At 45.7% G+C, this 20378-nt stretch overlaps 1 protein-coding gene across 1 annotated transcript in view; it reads right to left on the bottom strand.

Annotated features, from left to right (window-relative positions):
- The window catches only part of CAMK1G (calcium/calmodulin dependent protein kinase IG), a 30404-nt gene extending 11488 nt beyond the window's left edge, over positions 1-18916 (bottom strand). The window contains exons 1-3 of the mRNA XM_002809509.5: positions 18833-18916; positions 7539-7659; positions 2537-2665 (exon numbers count right to left, since the gene is read on the bottom strand). Coding sequence (XP_002809555.2) covers positions 2537-2665; positions 7539-7630 — 221 coding nt within the window. The 5' untranslated portion in view covers positions 7631-7659; positions 18833-18916. The remainder of the gene's footprint in view (positions 1-2536; positions 2666-7538; positions 7660-18832) is intronic.
- Positions 18917-20378: the final 1462 nt, after the last annotated feature.

Here is a 20378-nt window from a genome sequence, read left to right on the forward strand (position 1 = left end):
TTGTGCATGAAACAAAGCTTTGAATGCATTTTGACTGTGACCTATCACATGAGGTCAGGTGTGGAATTTTCTATTTGTGGCATCCTGTCAATGCTAAAAATGTTTCTGATTTTGGAGCATTTTGGATTTTAGATTAGGAATGCTCAACCTGTATACAATGGGAGGGATTCAGGTGAGCTGGGCCTCCTCATGGATAACCATGGAGGAAGTGTTGAAAAATTAGTGTTCCAGGATATCGCAAGAAGCAAGGTAGATGCTTATTTTTAGGGTTAGTTCTGTGGGATGACTTAGATGGTGATTCTCAACCAGGCACTATTTTGCCTCTCAGGGAACATTTGGCAATATCTTGAGACATGTTTGATTGTAACGACTAGGGCAGGGGAAGGTGCTGCTGGCATCTAGTGGGTAGAGGCGGAAATGCTGCTAAACATCCAACACTGCACAGTACAGCCCCCAACACCACAAATAATTATCTGGTTCAAAATGTCGACAGCATCATGGTGGGGAAGTCCAGCCCTCTACTACCCTTGTTTGGGGTTACTCAGAGACTGAGTCAAGCAGAATAATCATACTAGCAGAGGGGCTCGGCTTGCCAGGCAGCAATGCTGTGCATGCCTGGAAAGGAGAAAATTCTTAAGAAGTTTACTCCTGGCTGTGCAGCACAGGGGTTAAGGACTTAGGCTCAGAGTCAGTCAGGCCAGAGTTCAGATCTAGCTCAGGCAATTAGGTAACGTCAGCTGGCTTATTCCAGTTTTCAAACCCTTACTTTCCTTGTCTGAAAAGTATGTGTCTGTTATAGAATTGTATCAGGATAAAAGGAGATAATGCATAATGCTTAATACAGTGTCTGGGGAATAGTAAACACATAATCAATAGTAGCTATCTTCTTTAAGAAATTTTAGAAAATATAGACCTGTGTCAGTTGTCACTTGATGAATTCAACTATACTCATAAGCTGGCAATGCTAACATTAATTTATCAATTATTCACTCACTGAACAAACATTTATTGAGCACAAATACTGTTGATACAAGGCAATAATAAGAAAAATGACATGGTCCTTGCTCTCAATTAGTTGAGAGTCTTTCTTTGCCCTAATCTCCCTGGATCCTAGACCTATGTCTCCAGCATGTTATGAAAAGCCTTCATGTTGAGATAGGTGGATACTCATATTCAGTATGTTCCAGCCAATTTCTATTTCATCCAAGCCTACACATCCTCTTTGTTCTCTATCCCAAGCAATGATATTGTTGTCCACTTGATTGCTCAATCTCAGGGTCTCTTTTAATGCTTTTGTCTTGTATACTTTTACCAGTCAACCCCAAACCCAATCACTTCTCTCTTTGAAACATCTCTTGTATCTAGTCCTTTTAGGCACATGATTCTGCCACTACCATTGCTTGTATTCTCAACCCATGCCTAAATTATTGTGAAAGTCTTATAATTAACCTCCTGTCCTCTAGGCTGGCACCCTCCAATCCATCCTCCACTGTGCTTGAGAGGGATAGCTCCAACATGTTAATCAGACAATGTGACTCCTCACTTAAAATCCTTTGATGACTTCTTTTTGCCCACAGAATAAAGCCAACATTCTTTATCATGGCATGTAAGATCCTTTGTAATCAGGTCTCATTTCATGATTTTAGTTTCATCACTTGTCTCTTAATACTATGCACTCTAAATTCAGGGATTTCCAATACTCACTCTTCCCTAAAAGTCCTTGCACTTCCATGGTTCTACATTGAAGTTTACGCGAGACTTGGCCTGAATTCCCTTTCTGCATTGCCTTTCTTGCCCCCACAAAGTTTGACTCATCTATCAAGGTCTATCTTCTTTGAAAGTGGTCCAATAACTCATACTCATAAAAACACATGCATAGGCAAAATGAATCTTTATCTCCTCCAAACTCTGCCTTCTGCTAGTGTGACTCACATCCGATTTTGTTGGATTTTCTTATGGGCACCTCTGTATCCAGCGTAGGCTCCTGAGGGTACGGAATTTTGTCTGCCTCATCCTTGTGGTCCTGATCCTGTGTTCATGTGCCTAATACACTTTTGGTACACCATAAGGGTTTCACAAGGGTCTGTTGTAAGAGTCTTGCTGTAAACATTTGAGGATTTGTAGTGTTGCCTTCATCATGATGGTTGGGGTGATGAACCTCCATTTGCTTTGTTATAAATTGAAGCTAATTTCCAAATCTTATGCTGCCTCCTTAATTATTAATTCTTCCTGATGTTGGCCCTCAATTGATTTTTGTTCCTTTGAGTTAATTACTCTCCAGCCTATGTGCACAAACCAGTTCTGCCACCAGTGGATTTGCTCATCAATTTGTTGCCAAAAAAAAAAAAAAAAAAAAAAATCAGCTAGGACAGCTGTCCGACTAAACTTAGCTAATTGACTGAACTGACCCATCAACTCAATCAAAGGGAGCAATGCCTTTGGGTGCAGAAATCCAGTCCTAGTCCTTTTTGAAGGTAATTTGTGAAGAAAATGTTGTGATCCCATAGTGATCCAATCAACCCTAAGACCCACTCACTTTTTCAACACAGCAATCTCATTCTCCAGGCTGCTGTCCCGGAAGGCAGGTGACTTCTTGATGCACTTCAGAGCAAAGAGCTTCCCAGTCAGTCTTTGCTTCACCAGGAAAACTTCTGAGAAAGCTCCTCTGAGGAGAAAATACCAAAAGATAAAACTTAGTACTTCCAGATGTGAGACCTCAGAAAGGGCGCAACAGAGTCTATGTAGTCTTCTGACCACAAAGGCATATCCTGAATTTAAATCTGGAAGAAACATCAGGAAAATACAAAATTTAAAAAAGGGCAGGGGGGAACCTGTATTCTTCCAAAATGCCAATGTTATAAAAAAGCTAGGGAGAGATAACACCCAAGTGCAATACCAGACCCTAGACTGGAACCGGTACTGGAGGGGAAAAATGCTATAAAACACGTAATAGGGTCAATTGATAAAACTGGAGTAGGGAAGACAGAATAGGTACACTTAATGTGTCAATGTTCAATTGACTGAAGTTGAGAACTATCCTATGGTCATGTAAGGGAATACCCCATCCCTAGAAATATACACAAATGTCCTTGATAGGTAAAGGGTCATGATGTCTGTCCACAACTAACTCTTGGGAGATTAGGAAAGAATCATCTTTCTACATCTATCTCTACAAATCTACAGAGAACATAGCTATGAGAAGGCAGATGGGGGAAATTGTGGACAAGAGGTGAATCTGGGCAGGGGGCATTTGGAAATTCTTTCTACCATTCTTATTCTTATTTTGTTTTATTATTTTTTTAGAGATGGGACTTCACTATGTTGCTGATCTGGTTAGGCTTTGTGTCCCCACTCAAATCTCATCTTGAATTATAATCCCCATAATCCTCATAATCCCCATGTGTCAAGGGAGAGACCAGGTAGAGGTGATTGGCTCATGGGAGCGGTTTCCCTCATGATGTTCTCATGATAGTGAGTGAGTTCTCACGGGATCTGATGGTTTTATAAGGGGCTCTTCCCCCTTTGCTTGGCACTTCTTCCTGCTGCCTTGTGAAGAAGGTGCCTTACTTCCCCTTCATCTTCCGCCATGATTGTCAGTTTCCTGAGGCCACCTCAGTCATGCTGAACTGTGAGTCAATTAAACCTCTTTCCTTTATAAATTACCCAGTCTCGAGCTGTTCTTCATAGCAGTATAAAAATGGACCAACCCAGTTGTCCAAACTGGTCTTGAACTCCTGGGCTCAAGCAACTCTTCTGCTTTGGCTTTCCAAAGTGTTGGGATTACAGGTATGAGCCACCAAGCCTGGTGCTATTCTTATTTTTGAAATGTTTTTCTAAGTTTGAAATTATTTCCAACTAAAAAGTTAAACAACCAAACTTAGGGGCAAAGTGAAAGGGTAGATGAGGGAAGGACTGAAAATTACTCTTCATTGTCATGTGGGTGCTGCTGAGTTATGTTGATGGCAGGTGTATCTGACATGCTAATGTGCTTTCTAATTTAAAGACCATATTGGAAGAAAAAGATCCCACCACAGATTCAGGGACTGGGCAGGTGTTATTTCCTGGTTCTATAGTTTGGGAATGACCCCTAGAGACAGAGACTCCACTGCAGCTGTGGAGAGATTTCTTCACTTTGCATGCCCACTAAAAAGAAGCCACTACAGAGTCAATTCATGTCACTTTCAATGTGACTCAGCGTGGCACACTGGAGTGGCAGCTGGAGGTAGCAGAGGGGACAGAGTGCAGATACAGTGAGAACAAAAAGACTCGTCTCTCAATTTTAGGTGGTGGTGATCACCCTGTACCAGTTATCAGAGGCCAGGGTGCTGAGCAACCTCTCATTCATTCAGTAGGATCTGCAAAGACAAAAGACAGAACCTAGCAGTCTCTGAGGCAGGCTCTGAAGACAGAGCAGGTGGAACCAATGGGACTACAGGGCAGGATTCCAAATTACAGGCCTCTTGGTTTGAAGAGGGTCCTCTGGAGATCAGGCTATCAGACCAGCAGTTAAGCTAGGTACAGATGCTGAAGCCTGATTGTTCACGTTAGAATCTCAGCTTTTGGGGTAAAAAGTCACTTAACTCCCATATTCCCAGTTTCCTCATCTGAAAAGTGGGAGTATCAATAGTATCTGATTCACAAGGTTGTTTAGAAGATTAAATGACTTGATATATGTAAAAAGCTTAAAAGTGTTTCTGACATCTATTAAGACCATATGTGTTAGATACTATTATTATCGTCACTATTATTTGAATACCATTATGAAGAACACCCAGTAGTACAAGAGGAGAGAGAATCTAAGTAAGGAAACAGCTGAGCCATCCTTGACCCTGTCATCTGGATATGCTAGAATGAAAGCCCAATAGGAGTCAAGCTTCTATAAGGACTTAAAAATCTGCATTAGAAATTACTTGGTGTTTCCTGTGTCTGAGTTTCCTGTTTTCCCAGCTGCACTTGGAACTGAGTTAATCAAAGCCGCCTGAGCTTGCTCTATTCATCCATTCACTTACTCATCCCTTCAACCAAGATTTATTGAACACCTACTGAGTCTTAGACACTGGAAATTAAAAGGTGAGTGTTTCCATTCTTAAGGAACCTGTAGAATAGTGAGGAACAGGGACAAGTAAGAAATTAGCATTTGATTTGAAAAATGCTACCAGGCATTCACTGAATGTTTGTTGAACTCATGGAACCTCTCTGTGTCAGGCGCTAAGATTAGTATTGGTCTAGCTTGGAATTCAATGTGAAAGACAGATACATACACAACACATAAGAATGACATATTAAGAGACCACAGAAAATGGACACTTAAGACAGGGCCCCTGCTATGGTTGGGCAGGTTGTGCAGTGCAACAACTCCAGCAGGTGCCATTCACCTTGAAGCCATCATACATGTTCATATGATAATTATTATATTTCCTGCCCGAGCAGACAGCAGGCTAGATAAAAGAGCACCTTTTTCATAATTTGTACACTTGTCCACTCTCCACCGCACCCCACTGTGGTAACTCTGTGGGGTCTGCAGCCTGGGGATACTGGTCTTCATCCTGAGCGCCACTGAGGTGTCTTCTCTTTCGCTCAGCTCTAACTTCTGCAACGGCTGTGACATGCCTCCTGTCTTGTCCTCCTGCTCCCTTCAAATCACTGCTGAGCTAGATACACTGGAATACCAGAAGCACTTAAAATATAGATTCCTGGCTGCTGCATCTTATCTCCCAAAATTCCAGTTTAGTGGGTCTGAGACCAGGGATCTATTTTTCAAAAATCACCCAGGCTAAAAGGAATTGTTATTCACTTTCTTGAGTGTGACAATGATATTGTAGATATATGTGAAAATGCCTTTATTTTAGGAGATGCAAACAGAAGATTCAGAGGTGACATGTCATCATGTTTGCAACTTATTTACAGATAGTTCAGTGCTCAGTGTGTGTGTGTGTGTGTGTGTGTGTGTGTGGTGTGTGCGATGTATACTCTACAGTGAAATGTTAACAATGTTGAATTTAGATGGTGGGTATACTGACGTTCATTTTATCATTATTTCACCTTTTCCTTAAGTTTAAACATTTTCACAGTTAAAAATTCGAGGCATAAACTCTCCAGATGACTCCGATGTTCTCCCAGGTTTAGGTGCTGCTGTGGTAGACTTCACTGAGCTCTAAGAGGGAAGGTGTGTCTGTCTTTTGAGTCCTACAGCACAAGTCCAGCAGATGGTAAATTCTTGTCAACCTGGGCTCCCTTCTCTCCTTTCCTCTGGATTTTTGGGACACTTAGCAAATCATTTCTGACTTCCTCATGAGCCTTGTCTCTTTCTCCTGCCAAAACCCCCTCTCTAGTCACTCCCATCTTGGTAAAGGCCTTTGATGGAAGGCCAATGCTCTCATGACCAGCACCCCGCTGGGATCCTCCTGCACTTGCACAGCCTGACAACCTGCCTGTGCCAGGAGGGCCCAGAAGTCTCTTCTCTGTCTACTGCATGAGTGTGGGCAGCCGTCATTGCCCGAGGTCACTGCCTCCTAGTCAGGGCAAAGTGAAGTGGCATTGGCGACAGAGAAAGCTTACCCGGATGGACAGCCCGCTGGCTGCTCTTCACTGCCCAGGCCCAATTAGCCTAGACTAATTAGGTGACCAGCTGGGGTTCTGCGGGGTTTGGGGGCCAGTGGCCCAGAGCTGCTGCCAGCCTGCGTCAGAGTCTGCAGCCTCCCAGGGGAGAGGCAGTACTAAGTGGGGAGTCAGCTCCAGACAAACTGTCTCTGATCTGCCAGCCGTGTAATCATCTTCAAGGGGCAGGCTCAGACACCCTGCAGGCTGGCAGATGTATGGACTAGAGCACAGCTGAAACACTTAGATATGGAGGAGGGAGGATGGTGGTGCAGGGGGCTGATTCAGGTGTGTGTGACCCACGAGCTCCCTGGGCCTCAAAAGCCCCTTCTGTTGCAGTTAGAGCAGAAGATGAGGTTGTTCACTGCTGGAGAAATGAAGATGCTGGGGGAGGAGGCTGGGAAAGTTCTAGGGTCACTGGACCTCCAGAAGTGCTCTCCAACTCCCCTCTCCTGTGACAGAGGCAAGAACCCATAAACTGGCACAGATCTGGAAGGAGGAAAGGGTCACTGCAGGTGGGTCAGAAGGAGGCAAACCCTGGAGGAAAGGGACTGGTATTCCCTGAGGGCTCCAATTTTGTTTTGTTTTGTTTTGTTTTGAGACAGTCTCGCTCTGTCACCAGGCTGGAGTGCAGTAGCGCAATCTCGGTTCACTGCAACCTCCACCTCCTGGGTTCAAGCAATTCTCCTGCCTCAGCCTCCCGAGTAGCTGGGACTACATCCAATGTATTAAATCATCTTTGGTATTACCCAAAGTACCTGCCACCCACTCCACCCACCATCCTCCAGGCCACAAAACTCTCCCTAAGTTCCTTAAAGAAATCGAAATGAAGTCACAGCAGCCTCAGTCCAGTTCATCAATTGCTGCCAGCAGAGAACAACTCTTCCAACCTCCCACTGCAGGCAGCCCAGCCCACCCGACCTCACAGCCCCAGGACTTACGATCCCAGCACTTCCATAAAAATGAAGGTTTTCCGGATGTTGGTGGTCTGTTTCTTCCAGGAACTGCAGTCATCTTCTTCCTTTCGACCCATCGCCTCCAGAGTTGAAGCTTCTGAGGATGCTTTATTGGAGGTAGTGGGAGAAGGAGGAGAAAAAAGGTCTGGTCAGCTGCTTTCCCAAACAAGATTAAAAACAGGCTGCAATATTCACATCTTTCTGTAATTATCAGAAGGAAGGATTAGGAGCAAACCTGGATAACTGGCAAAAATAAAACTATCTCCACACTTGCTTTCAAAAATTACAAGGACAAATTCATGGAATACCTACTACATGCGCACAATGCTTGCTGCATGCTCACATCAGGGCAATAGTGAGTATGTGTGTAGATAACCTGGGAATATTCACCTTGAGAGGATCTGAGCTGAGCTGAGGCATGTCCTGTGTTTTCCAAATGATAGTCACAATGTTTACTCAGACTACAGAGTCAGCCAGGCTTCCTCTCTAATGTCACAACTCTGCCACCTCCCTCAATTTTTCTCACTAGCACCTCTCTCCCACCTGTTACGGGTTAAATGAATGAGTATTGTGCTGTTTTTGTAACTCCTACAACATTTAGCACAGTGCTGGGCAAATAGTTATTCACGAAAATCTAAATTGAATCATTTCCTAAATTTATATCAGAGTTCTGGAGTTACCATATTTATTCAACAGTTAACCAATATGTATTTAGCACCTACCGTGTGCAAGGTGCCGATGGGTACTGATAACAACACAGATGCTGGCCCTGCCTTCATGGGGCTGCCAGCCTGAAGGAGACGGGCAATGGGCAAGTAAAGTCATACGTGTACAGTTACAAAGTGTGGGGAAAATTATGAAAGACAAAAACCTGGGTTTGTCATAGAGATAAACAGGGAGGGTCTTCTTTAGATAAAGGCCAGGGAAGGCCTCTTGAGCAGGTCATATTTAAGCTGAGACCCAAAGTTTGGGAAAGAGCCAACCAAGCAAAGAGCACGTGAAGGAGCTTCTCTGCAAAAGAAATAAAACACCAAAGCTCGAAGGGAGGAAAGAGCATAGTGTGCTCCAGAGCCTGAAGGGGCGGTGTGGCTGGTGCAGAGTGAGCTCCGTATGGTGAGGGGTGGTGAGTGGGTAGGGAGAGGCAGGCAGGGGCGGACAATAAAGGGCTTTGTAGACTCTGTTTAAGACATTGGATTTTCTTCTAGGTGAGATGAGAAGACATGAAGGATTTTTAGCTAGAGAGTTATTACACCATTGATGTTTTAAAGAGTTCACTCTGGCTGATCTGTGAAGGGAGTGGAGGGGCAAGAGTTGCAGCATGGAAAACAGGTAGGGGACAGAAGTCTAGGAGAGAGATGATGGTGGCTCAGGCCAGATGGGAGTGAAGGAGAGAATGGTGAACCTGGGATGTATTCTGGGAGTCCAGTTATCTACAGTATTAGGCGATGTGTCATATGCTGGGGCAGACGGAGTCTGAGAGGACTCCCATGTTTCTGGCAGGAGCATCTGGGGTTGGTTGGGGGTGCCTTGACTGAGCTCATGAATACTAGAGAGAAACATGTTTTTGGGGTGGGGTTAAATGGTTGGAGGGAATCTCTGATCCTTTGGATATTCCACTCTGTCTACCCCCTCCAACAGCTGATGGCAGGGTACCAGGTGTCCAGGAGTGATGAGTGAGACACCATTTCTGCCAGCACCCTCTCCCTCATCCTCCTTGAACCTGATGGAGAAATAGGAAAATATGCCTAATAGCTGCCCCTCTTGGGCAATGACCTTCCTTCCCCACTTGAGAAAAACTACTTGTAGACTCTAGGGGGTCTTCTATTAATAATAGCCTTTGAACAAAAAGAAAGTTTGTTCCTCTACAATTCAGCATGAAGTGAAGAGCATAGTTTTGGAGGCCAACCTGAGCTCAAATCCTACCTTTGCTAGTTACCAGTTAAATGGCCTTGCCTAAGGCAAGTTACTAACCTCTTTGAATCTATTTCCTCATCTGTAAAGTGGGGGCAAAACCCTTTATGATATGGTAAAGGTTAAATGAAATGGTGCACACAGAGACATTGATACACATGATAAACAGTTGTTTCTTTTTTATTTTTATTTTTTTCCTGTTCTGCTACAATCATAAACAGTTGTAACAGAGATAATATTCTGGAGACATTTATTGATGTATTTCATTCCTGATAATCCACATCTGGAGGACTCGTGGTAAAATAGGTTTCATGGAATAGAGGGAAACCTCTTCTGCCATTAAAACACAACTATGAGACTTAGACCCCGGGGAATAGGAAGAATATGATACAAGAGACACTCTTGGCAGAGGGGAAGAGGAGGTGGAAAGATGGATACTTTTGGTCCAAGTGGATCCTGCAAAGGGGATGGGGAGACAGATGGTGTAGTTTTCCGAAGCACAGATCTTTGCTTTCGCTCTCTTGGAGTAGAGCATCTGGTCAGGAATGGGGAGACAGGTGACATGGATGGGGTGGCTTACCAGGACCCTGCTGGTGGGAGGCTTTAAGCCTAGGAGGAGCGCTGCCTGCAACCACATCTAACGGGGCAGTGAGGAATCATGGGGAGGCCTCGAGGGAGGAGGTGAGTTGAGATAGTGCCTCATGCTGGGCAGAGACTCCAAAACCTCCCCAGGGCCGGCTTATGCCAGCTCATGAGAGTCAGCTGTGTACCTCTCTGGTGTTAATGTTGGCAGCTAGAAAGTGACCACAGTAGGAGTACTGCAGTATTTTTGTTTTTTTTTTTTTGAGACAGAGTCTTGCTCTACTGCCCAGGCTAGAGTGCAGTAGTGTGATCATTCCTTACTGCAGCCTCAACCTCCTGGACTTGAAGTGATCCCACCTCAGCCACGCTAGTAGTTGGGTCTACAGGCATGCATCAACATGCCTGCCTAATTTTATTTTATTTTCCAAAGACAGGGTCTTATTCTGTTGCCTAGGCTGGTCTCGAACTCCTGGGCTCAAGTGACCCTCCCATCTTGGCCTCCCAATGTGCTGGGATTACAGGTATAAGCCATCAATCCCAGCCTAATAGGAGTATTTACACCATGGACAGTGGCAACAGCTACAATCAGGGCTTCTCCCTGACTCCACCTCCCCCTTGCCCCAAGACCTGTCATTAAGAATTTACCAGCTCATCGTGGCTCATGGCTCTATGAGGGGATGTAGAGCAGCTGGCTGGGGTTGGTGAGAAGAGATGGTGATGACCAGAGCTTTTCAGGTAAGCAAACAGCTGGGATCAGGGCCTTTAATAGAGTATGTCAGTATGATCACCGTGAACCAGTGGGACCAGTCATACTTCAGAGGTCACTAGTCAGCTTCTGATGAGATCCAGAGGACTGTGGAATCCAGGGTCCCTGATAAGTCTAAGAAGTCTGAGGCCCCCTTCTCCCGTATGACAACAAGGTTAAGTAAATACCTTACAACATAAAATGCCACCTTGAAGTAGAGCAGGAAGAGGAAAGGCCATCTCAAGCTGTGTTTTCCTGAAAGGCATAAGGTCAGCTAAATGAGACTCTTGAAACCCAAAGGGAGATTTATACGCTACAACGGACAAATTCAAATTTAAAGTTCCCCGTTTCCCTTTTTGCTGCCTGATGGGATGGGAGTTCATGAGAAAGATTTATAAGAAATAAGGAAGCTGCATTTTTTGGTGTACATTTTCATAATCTGTCAACTTGCAACCTGGCTATATAATAATTGGTGGCTATTTATCATTAAAAAATGCACTTGAGAAACTCCTTCATGATTGACCTAGTTGAATATACATCTGGTAACTTGTGTTTGGGTCTTCTGGCCCATTTGCTGATCTGCTTTTCTTGGCAGGGTGGCAGCCCAGAGGGACCACAGCAGTTCAGGATGCAGGCACTGGCCAGAGGAAGTCTCACTGGCAGTGGTGGGCTGACACTTGACTTCGAGGGCACAGTACACAAGGTGGAGACAAATGGACCCTGACTGGTGGAGATCTCTCTGAGGAAGATGGAATATAAGAGTCGGGGGATATCTTTAGCCAGATGCCCTTCTGTAGATCCTGAGTCCCAAATCTAGCAGCTTCCACTTATAAGGGTGCTTGGCATCTAGAATGCATGAACTCTCACTCGCTTTACTGGCTGCAAAAAGAAAAATGGGGTGCTTTAAATTTGAGATTGTCCATTATTGCATGTTAATCTTATCAGGTTTAAAGAGTCTTATTTAGCTGACCCAGTCTTCAGGGGACATCAAAAATACTTCTTGCTGTGCGGATACACTGCTGCTGGTAAGTCTTGAATGTAGGGGATGAGGGCAAAGGTTTGAACATTTAACAAAGCAAAATCAATTGCCTATGTTCCTGCCCCACCCTTGCTCTCTCCCCTCTCCACAGAACAACAGGACTGTGGATGCTGCTTTTCCAGCCAATGAAGAGCCGCCTTCCAGCTCTGGGACCAAGAGCCAGGCGTCCATCACTCCCCCTTCCGGAGCTCCCATGGAATGACGGCCTGTTCTCCAGGAGGCTGCACCACCTCATTAGCAGATCTGTACTCGCTGTTCCTTCTTTCCCTTCTCTCTTAAATAGCTTTAAAAACATAGTATTCTTAGCCGAAGCTAGGCTATGAGAAAACATCTTTCCCGCCCACGCCTCCTCCCATACACTGACTCCTAACCATTTAGTTCTGTCTTCAGTGCAATGTGGAAAACTCAAAGGCCCAGATCTGAAACCCCCATAGCTTTGGCTTTTCCTTCCCACCCCTCTGTAACCAGAGTGATCGCCTCAAGACTCCCATGCCCTGCGTGGTGGAGGTCTGAACAGCGGGCTTTGAAAGGGGTGCCCACGTTCCTTCCATGGCTGCATCCTGCTTCTTTCTGCTAAAGTCCTCCCCCTCCTCTCTTGACTTCTGTAATCTAGGCCTTTTCAGAGGAAAAGAAAACAAATTCTAAGGAGCTTGAAGCTCCAATATTGCTCTCATTTGTTTCCAAAGTACTCCCCGCCTCTCACTCTATTTCTGGCAACAATTTCCATTGGGTTTCAAAGCTCAGGAGCAGCCGCCACAGATTTCTCTGAGATTTAGGGCTGATTTTTCACATCGGTAGCTCAGGATACTTGGAGGATGTTGGCTTCATGGCTGGTTCAGGCGCCTTGCTCCTCAGCACAGCAAGATTCTCAAGAATATTCTGCAAAAATGGCTCCTAGCAAAGAAAATTACCTTACTCATGGAACTATCTTTGAGTTGTGGAGGTAATACTCCTTCATTCAACATGCATTTATTGAGTACTTCCTGTATACACTTTGGGCTATAAATAGACATTTCTATGATAGGAGTCTGGCCTTAAAAGTGCTTACAATCAGGTTATGAAGACCAAACACAGACATATAAATAAGGAGCTAAGAATGCAGGCCAGTCTGCTTAAAGGACTGGGACCATGTGTTACTCATCTTTGAAATCCTAGAACCTACTACTGTTCCTGGCACTCACTAAAGGTCCAGCCCATGGTTGCTAAATGAGTGAATGAGAAAGAAAAGCTTGGGGGTGGGTTGATTGGGGAGTGCATTGTGGAGGAGTTAGACTTAAAATGAATATAGAAGGTGGGTGGATGTATTCTTTATATTGCTTTAGAGAGGAGCCTATAGCAAGAAAACCTGAGCCCTGGGAAAGGACCACAGCAGGGCCTCCCTCTCTATAGTCCTTGCTGTGAGGCTCTGCCCATGGCACAGCAGCAGGAGAGGGTGGAATGGCCATAGAAGGCCAAATCTGCTTGGCTTCTTTCTCGTCATCATAATTTCAGGGACACTAGTGCCTGGGATGGGATCTGTGTCCAGTTCTTGGTCAGAAGAACTTCCCTGGGACACTAGACAAGGCTCTTCCTGACCATTCTACCTAGAGTGCGTCTACCCATACCCAGAATCACTCTCTCTTAGGTGAGCCAGTCCTTTCTTCTGTAATAAGTATGACAATCTCAAAGCACCCTGTTTACTTGTTTGAGGTTGATCTCCTCTATAGAAAGTAACTCCACACAGACAAAGACCTTGGCTATCTTGTTGCCTCCCTTGGGGCTAGTGCAGTACCTGCCTCCTGATTAGTGCTCAATTGTGTTTTTTGAATGAACTTCCTGGCCTCTTGGGGGAAAATTCTGCAGCTGTGGAGGAGGCTACAGAGGGGAAAGTTCTTCCTAAAGGGCAGGCAGTACAGCCTTGGGGTGGACACTGCCTCTGAGTGCAACCCTTTCCATGCTCCCAGTGGCAGGCTGTGTGATGCCTGTTTATGAGAAGCTGGTGAGAGATGCTTGGGCCACGAGCCCAGGAGGCAAGTGCTCCTTCCATGGAGCTTCCCTGTCCTTCCTCCTTTTCCAGCTTCATTTAGTGAAGGGAGCACCACTAGCCCGAGACAGAACTCTCAGGCAGATAAGGTTTGTCTGCAGTGGCCTCCTCACTGTGGTCATATACCCTAAAACTACCAGGTCACCTCATGACCCCACACTGGCCAGATTCTCTCTCTGGACTCTCATGTCTGCCCCACTGTCCATGTGGCCTACATACCCAAAGTTTCCTATTTGAGTTGCAGCCATTTAGGGACCTGCCCTGAGGCGCTTATTAAACAAATCAGCTGGGCTAATAGCTTAAAACTGTTGCAATCCTAATTAGGTGATCCAGAGTCTTAGGAGCATCATGTTATAATTCAAAGGCTTTCCATCCAATCCAATCCAATCCAATCCAATCCAATCCAATCCAATCCTATCCACTCCACTCCATTCTAATCCAATCCACTCCAATCCATTACAATGTGTGTACAGTGTAGGAACAATCATAGTGTTCTTAAACTGGGCATGGACAAACCAGAGGAGATGGGGACAGGGAAGGAGAGCATCTTTGAGTAGCACCTCTGCAGTCTTAAGCTCACAGATAATGGTTCTCAATTCTACCCATGGGCAGAGCCACCCTCCTTTTGCTGGTGCTGTCACTAGGGGCTTCTGAGCAAGGAGGCATGAATCACTCTGGGGCATAGTGAGCAGGCTCAGAGACTTCTGGATCATGCCTGGCTCTTTTACTGACCTTAGAGGAATCAGTCTTCCCTAAGACTGCTTTATAGTCTCTGCTTCCGGGATTTTCCATTCTTTGGGAGCATGACTCAGAAAAGCGTATGGGCCTTGGGAGGGAGGTTATCAGTTGGATCATCTTTAATAAGAATGTGCTCTCTGCCTCCAGGCTGGGGCACACCGAATCATGGAAATCTATCAGCGCTTGGTTACAAAAGGGTAAAAGGCAAAAGTTGGGAAGTTTTCTTGCTGGGTCCCACAATTTTCTAGACTCTGGCCCATATTGGACTTTATATCATCCACTGGGTTAAAAGAATACTAGAAAGAACCCAGACTTGTTCCAGTCTTGGTTTGATATCCAGTAGCTGTGCAGCCCCAGGCAGATCACTATACATCCCTGAGTTTCCTCCTCTTTGGTGAACAGAGGAGATTGGACTAGATTAAAGTTCCCTGAAGTTTGCTTTTCAGTATCTTAGTCCTGGGCGACTCTCCGTGAGCAGGGTGGATTTGCTACCTCCTCTGGCCCCCTTCTTGGAGATTCATAATCCACATTAGCTTATTAAAGGCTCTGAGGACCACTAAGGACACATGCTGTTTAATCTGGCATTTCCCAAATTTTTTCCTTCTTTAACACTAATATTAGTGTGCAGGGGATCTAGGGTTTCTCAGAGCATCCTTTGGAAAATGTAGACTAGGCCATCTCTAATGCTTTGTAATTCTTCATATTTTGCAGGGATAGATGAAATTTCTAGCAGCCCTCTGCCATCAGTCACAGTTTCACCCTCCTTGTGGTGTCATAAGTGAATGGCTGGGCCTGTGTCAGAACTCATTCCCAGTTCATGGGTTGCAACCCAAGTGGCTCATCAGCTTGCCAAAGCCCAGGCTCTGGAACCTAAAGGCTTCAGGAAGCTTCTGGCTGGACAGAAACTCCAAGGACCACCCACTCCATTTCCCAGCCCTTCTGCCACTGCCATTCTGCATTTCAAAGATCAACTCTGCATGCCAATTTCTGTTCACAAAATGACCCAGGGAGAAGGTTTTTCAATTGTTGCCGCAGTTTATTTAAGGCGCAAACCTACATTGAAGTTTAACAAAATCACTCCTGCTGCAGTGACAAGCCATAATTTATGTGTTGCTTATGGTTTATTGTGTGCTTCTTACAGAGGATGTGAAGATCATTCTCTAAGGCTTCATGCGGTAGTTGAGAGGTCAACACACGGGACATTGTAGAGAGCAGGGTATGCTGTTTATTCTTAGTGTGCTGCTAAGTATATTGGGCCTTGGTTTCGTCATCTGCTGAATGTGAATAATGATCCCTGCTCTATTTCTCAGCATTCCTTTGGAGGGCTAATGCTTCAATGGGTGCAAAAGCAGTTTGAAGCCTCTAAAGTGCCATGCAGTGGGTCCACATTATAGGCACATGAATTAAACACTAAGTACTGGAGAAAGAGAAAGGGAAACCAATAAGGACTTAAACAGGGTGAGCACAGGACAGGAGACAGGAATCTGCTATTCCTTCAGCTGATTCCAGCTCCCATGTGCCTTTCACAGTGTGAGCATCTCATCTCACTGTGTTTCTAAAGTGTTTAAAGATATATGGTTTTTCATACATCCTAGCCCTGAATGCAAGCCAACTACTTCATCTGGTACTCAACCAAGAAAACAGGGAACTGTTGCAACAAGAGAGGAAATAATACGTTTGTTGGTTTTTTTCATAGGTGATATGCGGGTCTCCATTGGGGCACTTTTCTAAGGAGTTTTCAAGGTTAACACTGACTGTGTGTCACACACCGCCTTCAAGCCTAATCCCGTGCAAGAGGTGCCTCTTTTGTATAGGTTGGACGCTCATTACTATTAACTGTCCCAGCCAGGCACTCTACTGTGGCTTCCAGAAGGGGAGAGGAAGGATCTTTCCCCTACCAGGGATGGAGTACAAAAGGAAGGACAGGCTGAACTCAGGACGAAGGGCTGTGTCAGGAAGCTCTGAGTTACCAGCCTTTCCTCCAAGGATATGGGTTTGACAATCATGGATAGTCCGTGCAGTCCCCTGCCTGCTTCAGCTTGCTTTCTTGCTGGCAGCCGCTCCCACTCAGCCCCAACCCCCTCGCCATTGACCGTGGCGGCGCGCCTGCAGTTGTAGCGCCAGGCACGCAGCCTGTTTGCAGACTCAGCCGCTCCCCTCATTCATGCTGCAGCTCATTCACTCGCTGGCGCTGGCAGGCTGCGGCTGGGCGCCGCCACTCGCGCGCACTCGTGTGGCAATTTATTTCTTGCCCTGTGTGCGTGTGTATGGGGGAGAGGGAGCGAGGGAGGCGCTCTTCTCTTAGAGGGGGATGCTTTTTCACTTCCAAGTAGAATCGCTCCCAGGCTTTATAGTATTCGCTGCCCTGGACCACGCACCTGGGTGGGGCGCCGCGCTAGGCACTTTGCATGCATTATCTTGTTTAATGCCCTACGGCCACCTTTCAAGGTAACGGCATTTTACAGCTGAGGTACTGATAAGTATAAATGTTCAGAAAAATCCCCCACATGAAACAGATAGTGAATGATACAACTGAACTGGATTCCAACGCTAGTCTTCTCGTCACTGTACCACATAACCTGTTGCCTCTTTCCTGGTGGCGATTGCTGGGATGTCACTCATCTCCACCTTCATCCTTATGATGCTGTAATGCAATCCTGATGTCTGACTGATTCCCCTGGGAACACATGGCTCGGACAATCTTTAAAGGGCTGAATCCCTAAAACACTCAGATTTCTCAGCATGGAGGCTGGGGACAGCATGTCTATTGCCCCAAGCCTCTCATGGCTCCAGCTCAAACCATTTCTCACTCTAACCTCAAGCTTCTTTCCCAAAGAGTACTTTCTGAAGAGTGCTCTTAATAAGCATCCACACACACACACACACCAGAGCAATCTGCAGCATCATGGAAAGTTCACTGAATTTATCAATAGATCTGGGTTCAGATGCCACCACCATCACCAGCTTTGCAACCCCAGGCAAACCTTTTAACTTCTAAGCCTCAATGGTCTCATCTATACTAAGGGGGAAATAATACATGCCACATCATCTGATGGGATCGTCCTAAAGATGATTAATTATAAACACATTATAAACTGTAAAGTATGGTCCCCATATCAGGTATTACTAAGCACTCTGTGTTACGGCCTGTTTCAGAGTTGGGTCTCGTCTTTGGTTCTGGTTAAGCGTGGGTCAGCAGGAATGACAGGGACCTTGTTCTGTCTTCAGCTTATGATCTGGAAAAGATCATCTTCTTACCTAAGGCGGAATCTGCTTGACTCTCTTGACCCTTCTCAGAGATTTTCCTCATGATCAATTTATCTGACTCCAGAGCAAGAGGCTAGCCAGCCAAGCACTGCAGCCAGACCAGCGTGAGCCCTGGCAGCCACCTCCGGGAGCCTCAGGGTTAATGTTTGCGCGTCAAAGTTACGTGGAGAGAAGGGGCCATGGTGTGGATGGGGGTGGTGGTGGTGGTGAATCCAGACCTCCTTTTAAGATCTTCACTTGAGAGGTAAACTAGGGAAGTTTAAAAACAGAAAGGAGGTAGACGCGCCCCTGGGGAAGGTGAAGGAGCTGTCTTGTGACTGACAGCGATAGCTCGGCTGCATTCTGCATCTTAACGCGGCTGAGGATAGGGAGCCTGAAGCCTGTCCACAGATTCCCTCCAGGAGAGACTGAGGCTGATTCGTCTTCCTTAGGCTTGCAGAGCCACAGGCTGTTTACAAATCTTTTTGCCATTGGTTCTGTTATCCTCCCAATAACCCAAAGAGGTCGGCAGAGAGGGCATACTTTATTTGATGGATGGGGTCAGAGAGGTTAAGAGATGAAGGTTGAGCAGGAGGGAGGGGTGCAAGAGAGCTGGAGGTCCTGACACCCCAGCAGATGGATGGAGTCCCTCCAGGCACAGAGCCTTGTCCCTAGAATGCAGGCATTGCAGGAGGGGCACATAAAGATATTTTTCTCCCTTTTCCCTGCCCAGAAGGGCAAAAGGCTTCCATGAAAGCTAGCCCAGGAGTGACAGACAGATGGCTCCACCCGGACCTCCCATTCAGACTTATTTGCCAAGACAGCTGTAACTTACCCTTGATGCCAAAAGAGTCAGGGAAGACTGGAACTGGGGCTGAAATAAATGCCCAAGTTGCTTACAAAGTGGCTTTTCAAATCCACTCGCTAGTTGCTGCACGCTTCCCACTAAGCAAGGAGACCCTCTAAAGCCAAGAAAAGAAGCAGGGTTGTCTTACCCAGGGACTCGGGAAGAATCCTGCTTGGGCTCCCACTCCAGCTCCTACAGGTCTGTGAGGATTAGCTGCTCCAGTGCCTTAACAATAAACCCAATTAAAGGGGAGGAATGCAGGAGTTTTCTTTCCCAGGACCGTAACCATGCAGCCTTAAAGGGGAGTGAAAGTAGCTAGGGTGGCTTGCATCTCTTTCCTTTCCTCGGCTCTGCTCTCCCTCCCTCCCAGAGAGCAGTAATGAGTCTTATCCAGAAAAACGCTTGTGCGTTTTTGCCTGGTATGTGTGTGTATATGTGTCTGTGTGTGTGTGTGTGTGTGTGTGTGTGAAATTGTGTTTGCATTGATGTGTGTGATGGAAAGACAGAAAGGAAGAATGAAAAACAAAAACATCAAATTATAGATTCCCATTATCCTGAATGGGTGATGACAGAAAAAAATCAGAGAAGCTTTCTAGGATTGTCTGCCTCAGTTTCCCTTTTAACCCCTCGGGTGCTGGTGTATGTTGTCTAAAAACACCTCCCTGAAAAACAGAACATCTACACTGGCTGACATGTAGGGACTGAAGACAGTGTCCACCTTGCTTGTTATCTCTTACAGAACTGGGAGAAAGGGTCTTGGATGTCCCAAAACGGGCCCCTCAGTTGGACGGTCTCACTCAATATCTTTGATATGTCTCCTTTCTTCCAGAAGCTCAGCATTCTGATCCCCAAACCTGTCTCAGTCCTAACCCATGAGACCCCAGGAAATCATTCCCCTCCTCTGGAAACTCTGTGCTCCCTCTGTTTCCTGTACTCATCTCTCCATCCTGGACCTTGACCAAGGCTTCACAGTCTCCATCTTAGCTTCTCTGGGGCAGTCCCTTTAGTGCAGATTTCCTTAACCTCTGTCATCTGCTCTCTTGTTTTCTCCTTCTCTACTCTCTCCTTAAGGTTACTATCTACTCACAGGGTCTATTACCATCTTCATAAGAATCTCCTCAGTCAACACCCCACCTGGGTTATCATGCTCAACCTCAACATCCAAATGCCCACTGTCACCTACAAACAAGGCTGAATGTGTTATGGCCACCCTCAAACCCACTCTCCTGTTTTCCCCAGCTAGGCTAATGGGCTACCATCTTCCAAACACTCAAGTGAGTAACTCCAGGGTTTGCTTTGTTTGTGTTGTCTGTTAAATTTGTCTTCCAAACCCATCCAGCTCTTATGCACTTTCATTTGTTCCTTGAAATTAGCTTTTTAACATGTACCATTTCTTTTGTGTCATCTTGTTTTTTGAATAAATAACACATTCATATGGGCAAGAAAAGGACCATATTAAAAGGCATACATTGAGATGTGTCACCTCCTTCTACTCCTTATCTGTCCCTTGACCCTGACATTGCCCTCTATAGGTGACCACTTTTATTATGGTATTTCTTTATGCGAATACAAGCAAATATTCACCTCTGTGATCTCAGTTCAGGCCTTCAGCCTTCCACCCAGGTATAACTGTGATAGGATAGGGTGAGATGGTGCAGTAGGATAGTTAAAAGTGGCTCTGGGGAAGACTTCTA

This window comes from Pongo abelii, chromosome 1, assembly GCF_028885655.2.
Source record: "Pongo abelii isolate AG06213 chromosome 1, NHGRI_mPonAbe1-v2.0_pri, whole genome shotgun sequence".
Classification (NCBI taxonomy): Eukaryota; Metazoa; Chordata; class Mammalia; order Primates; family Hominidae; genus Pongo; species Pongo abelii.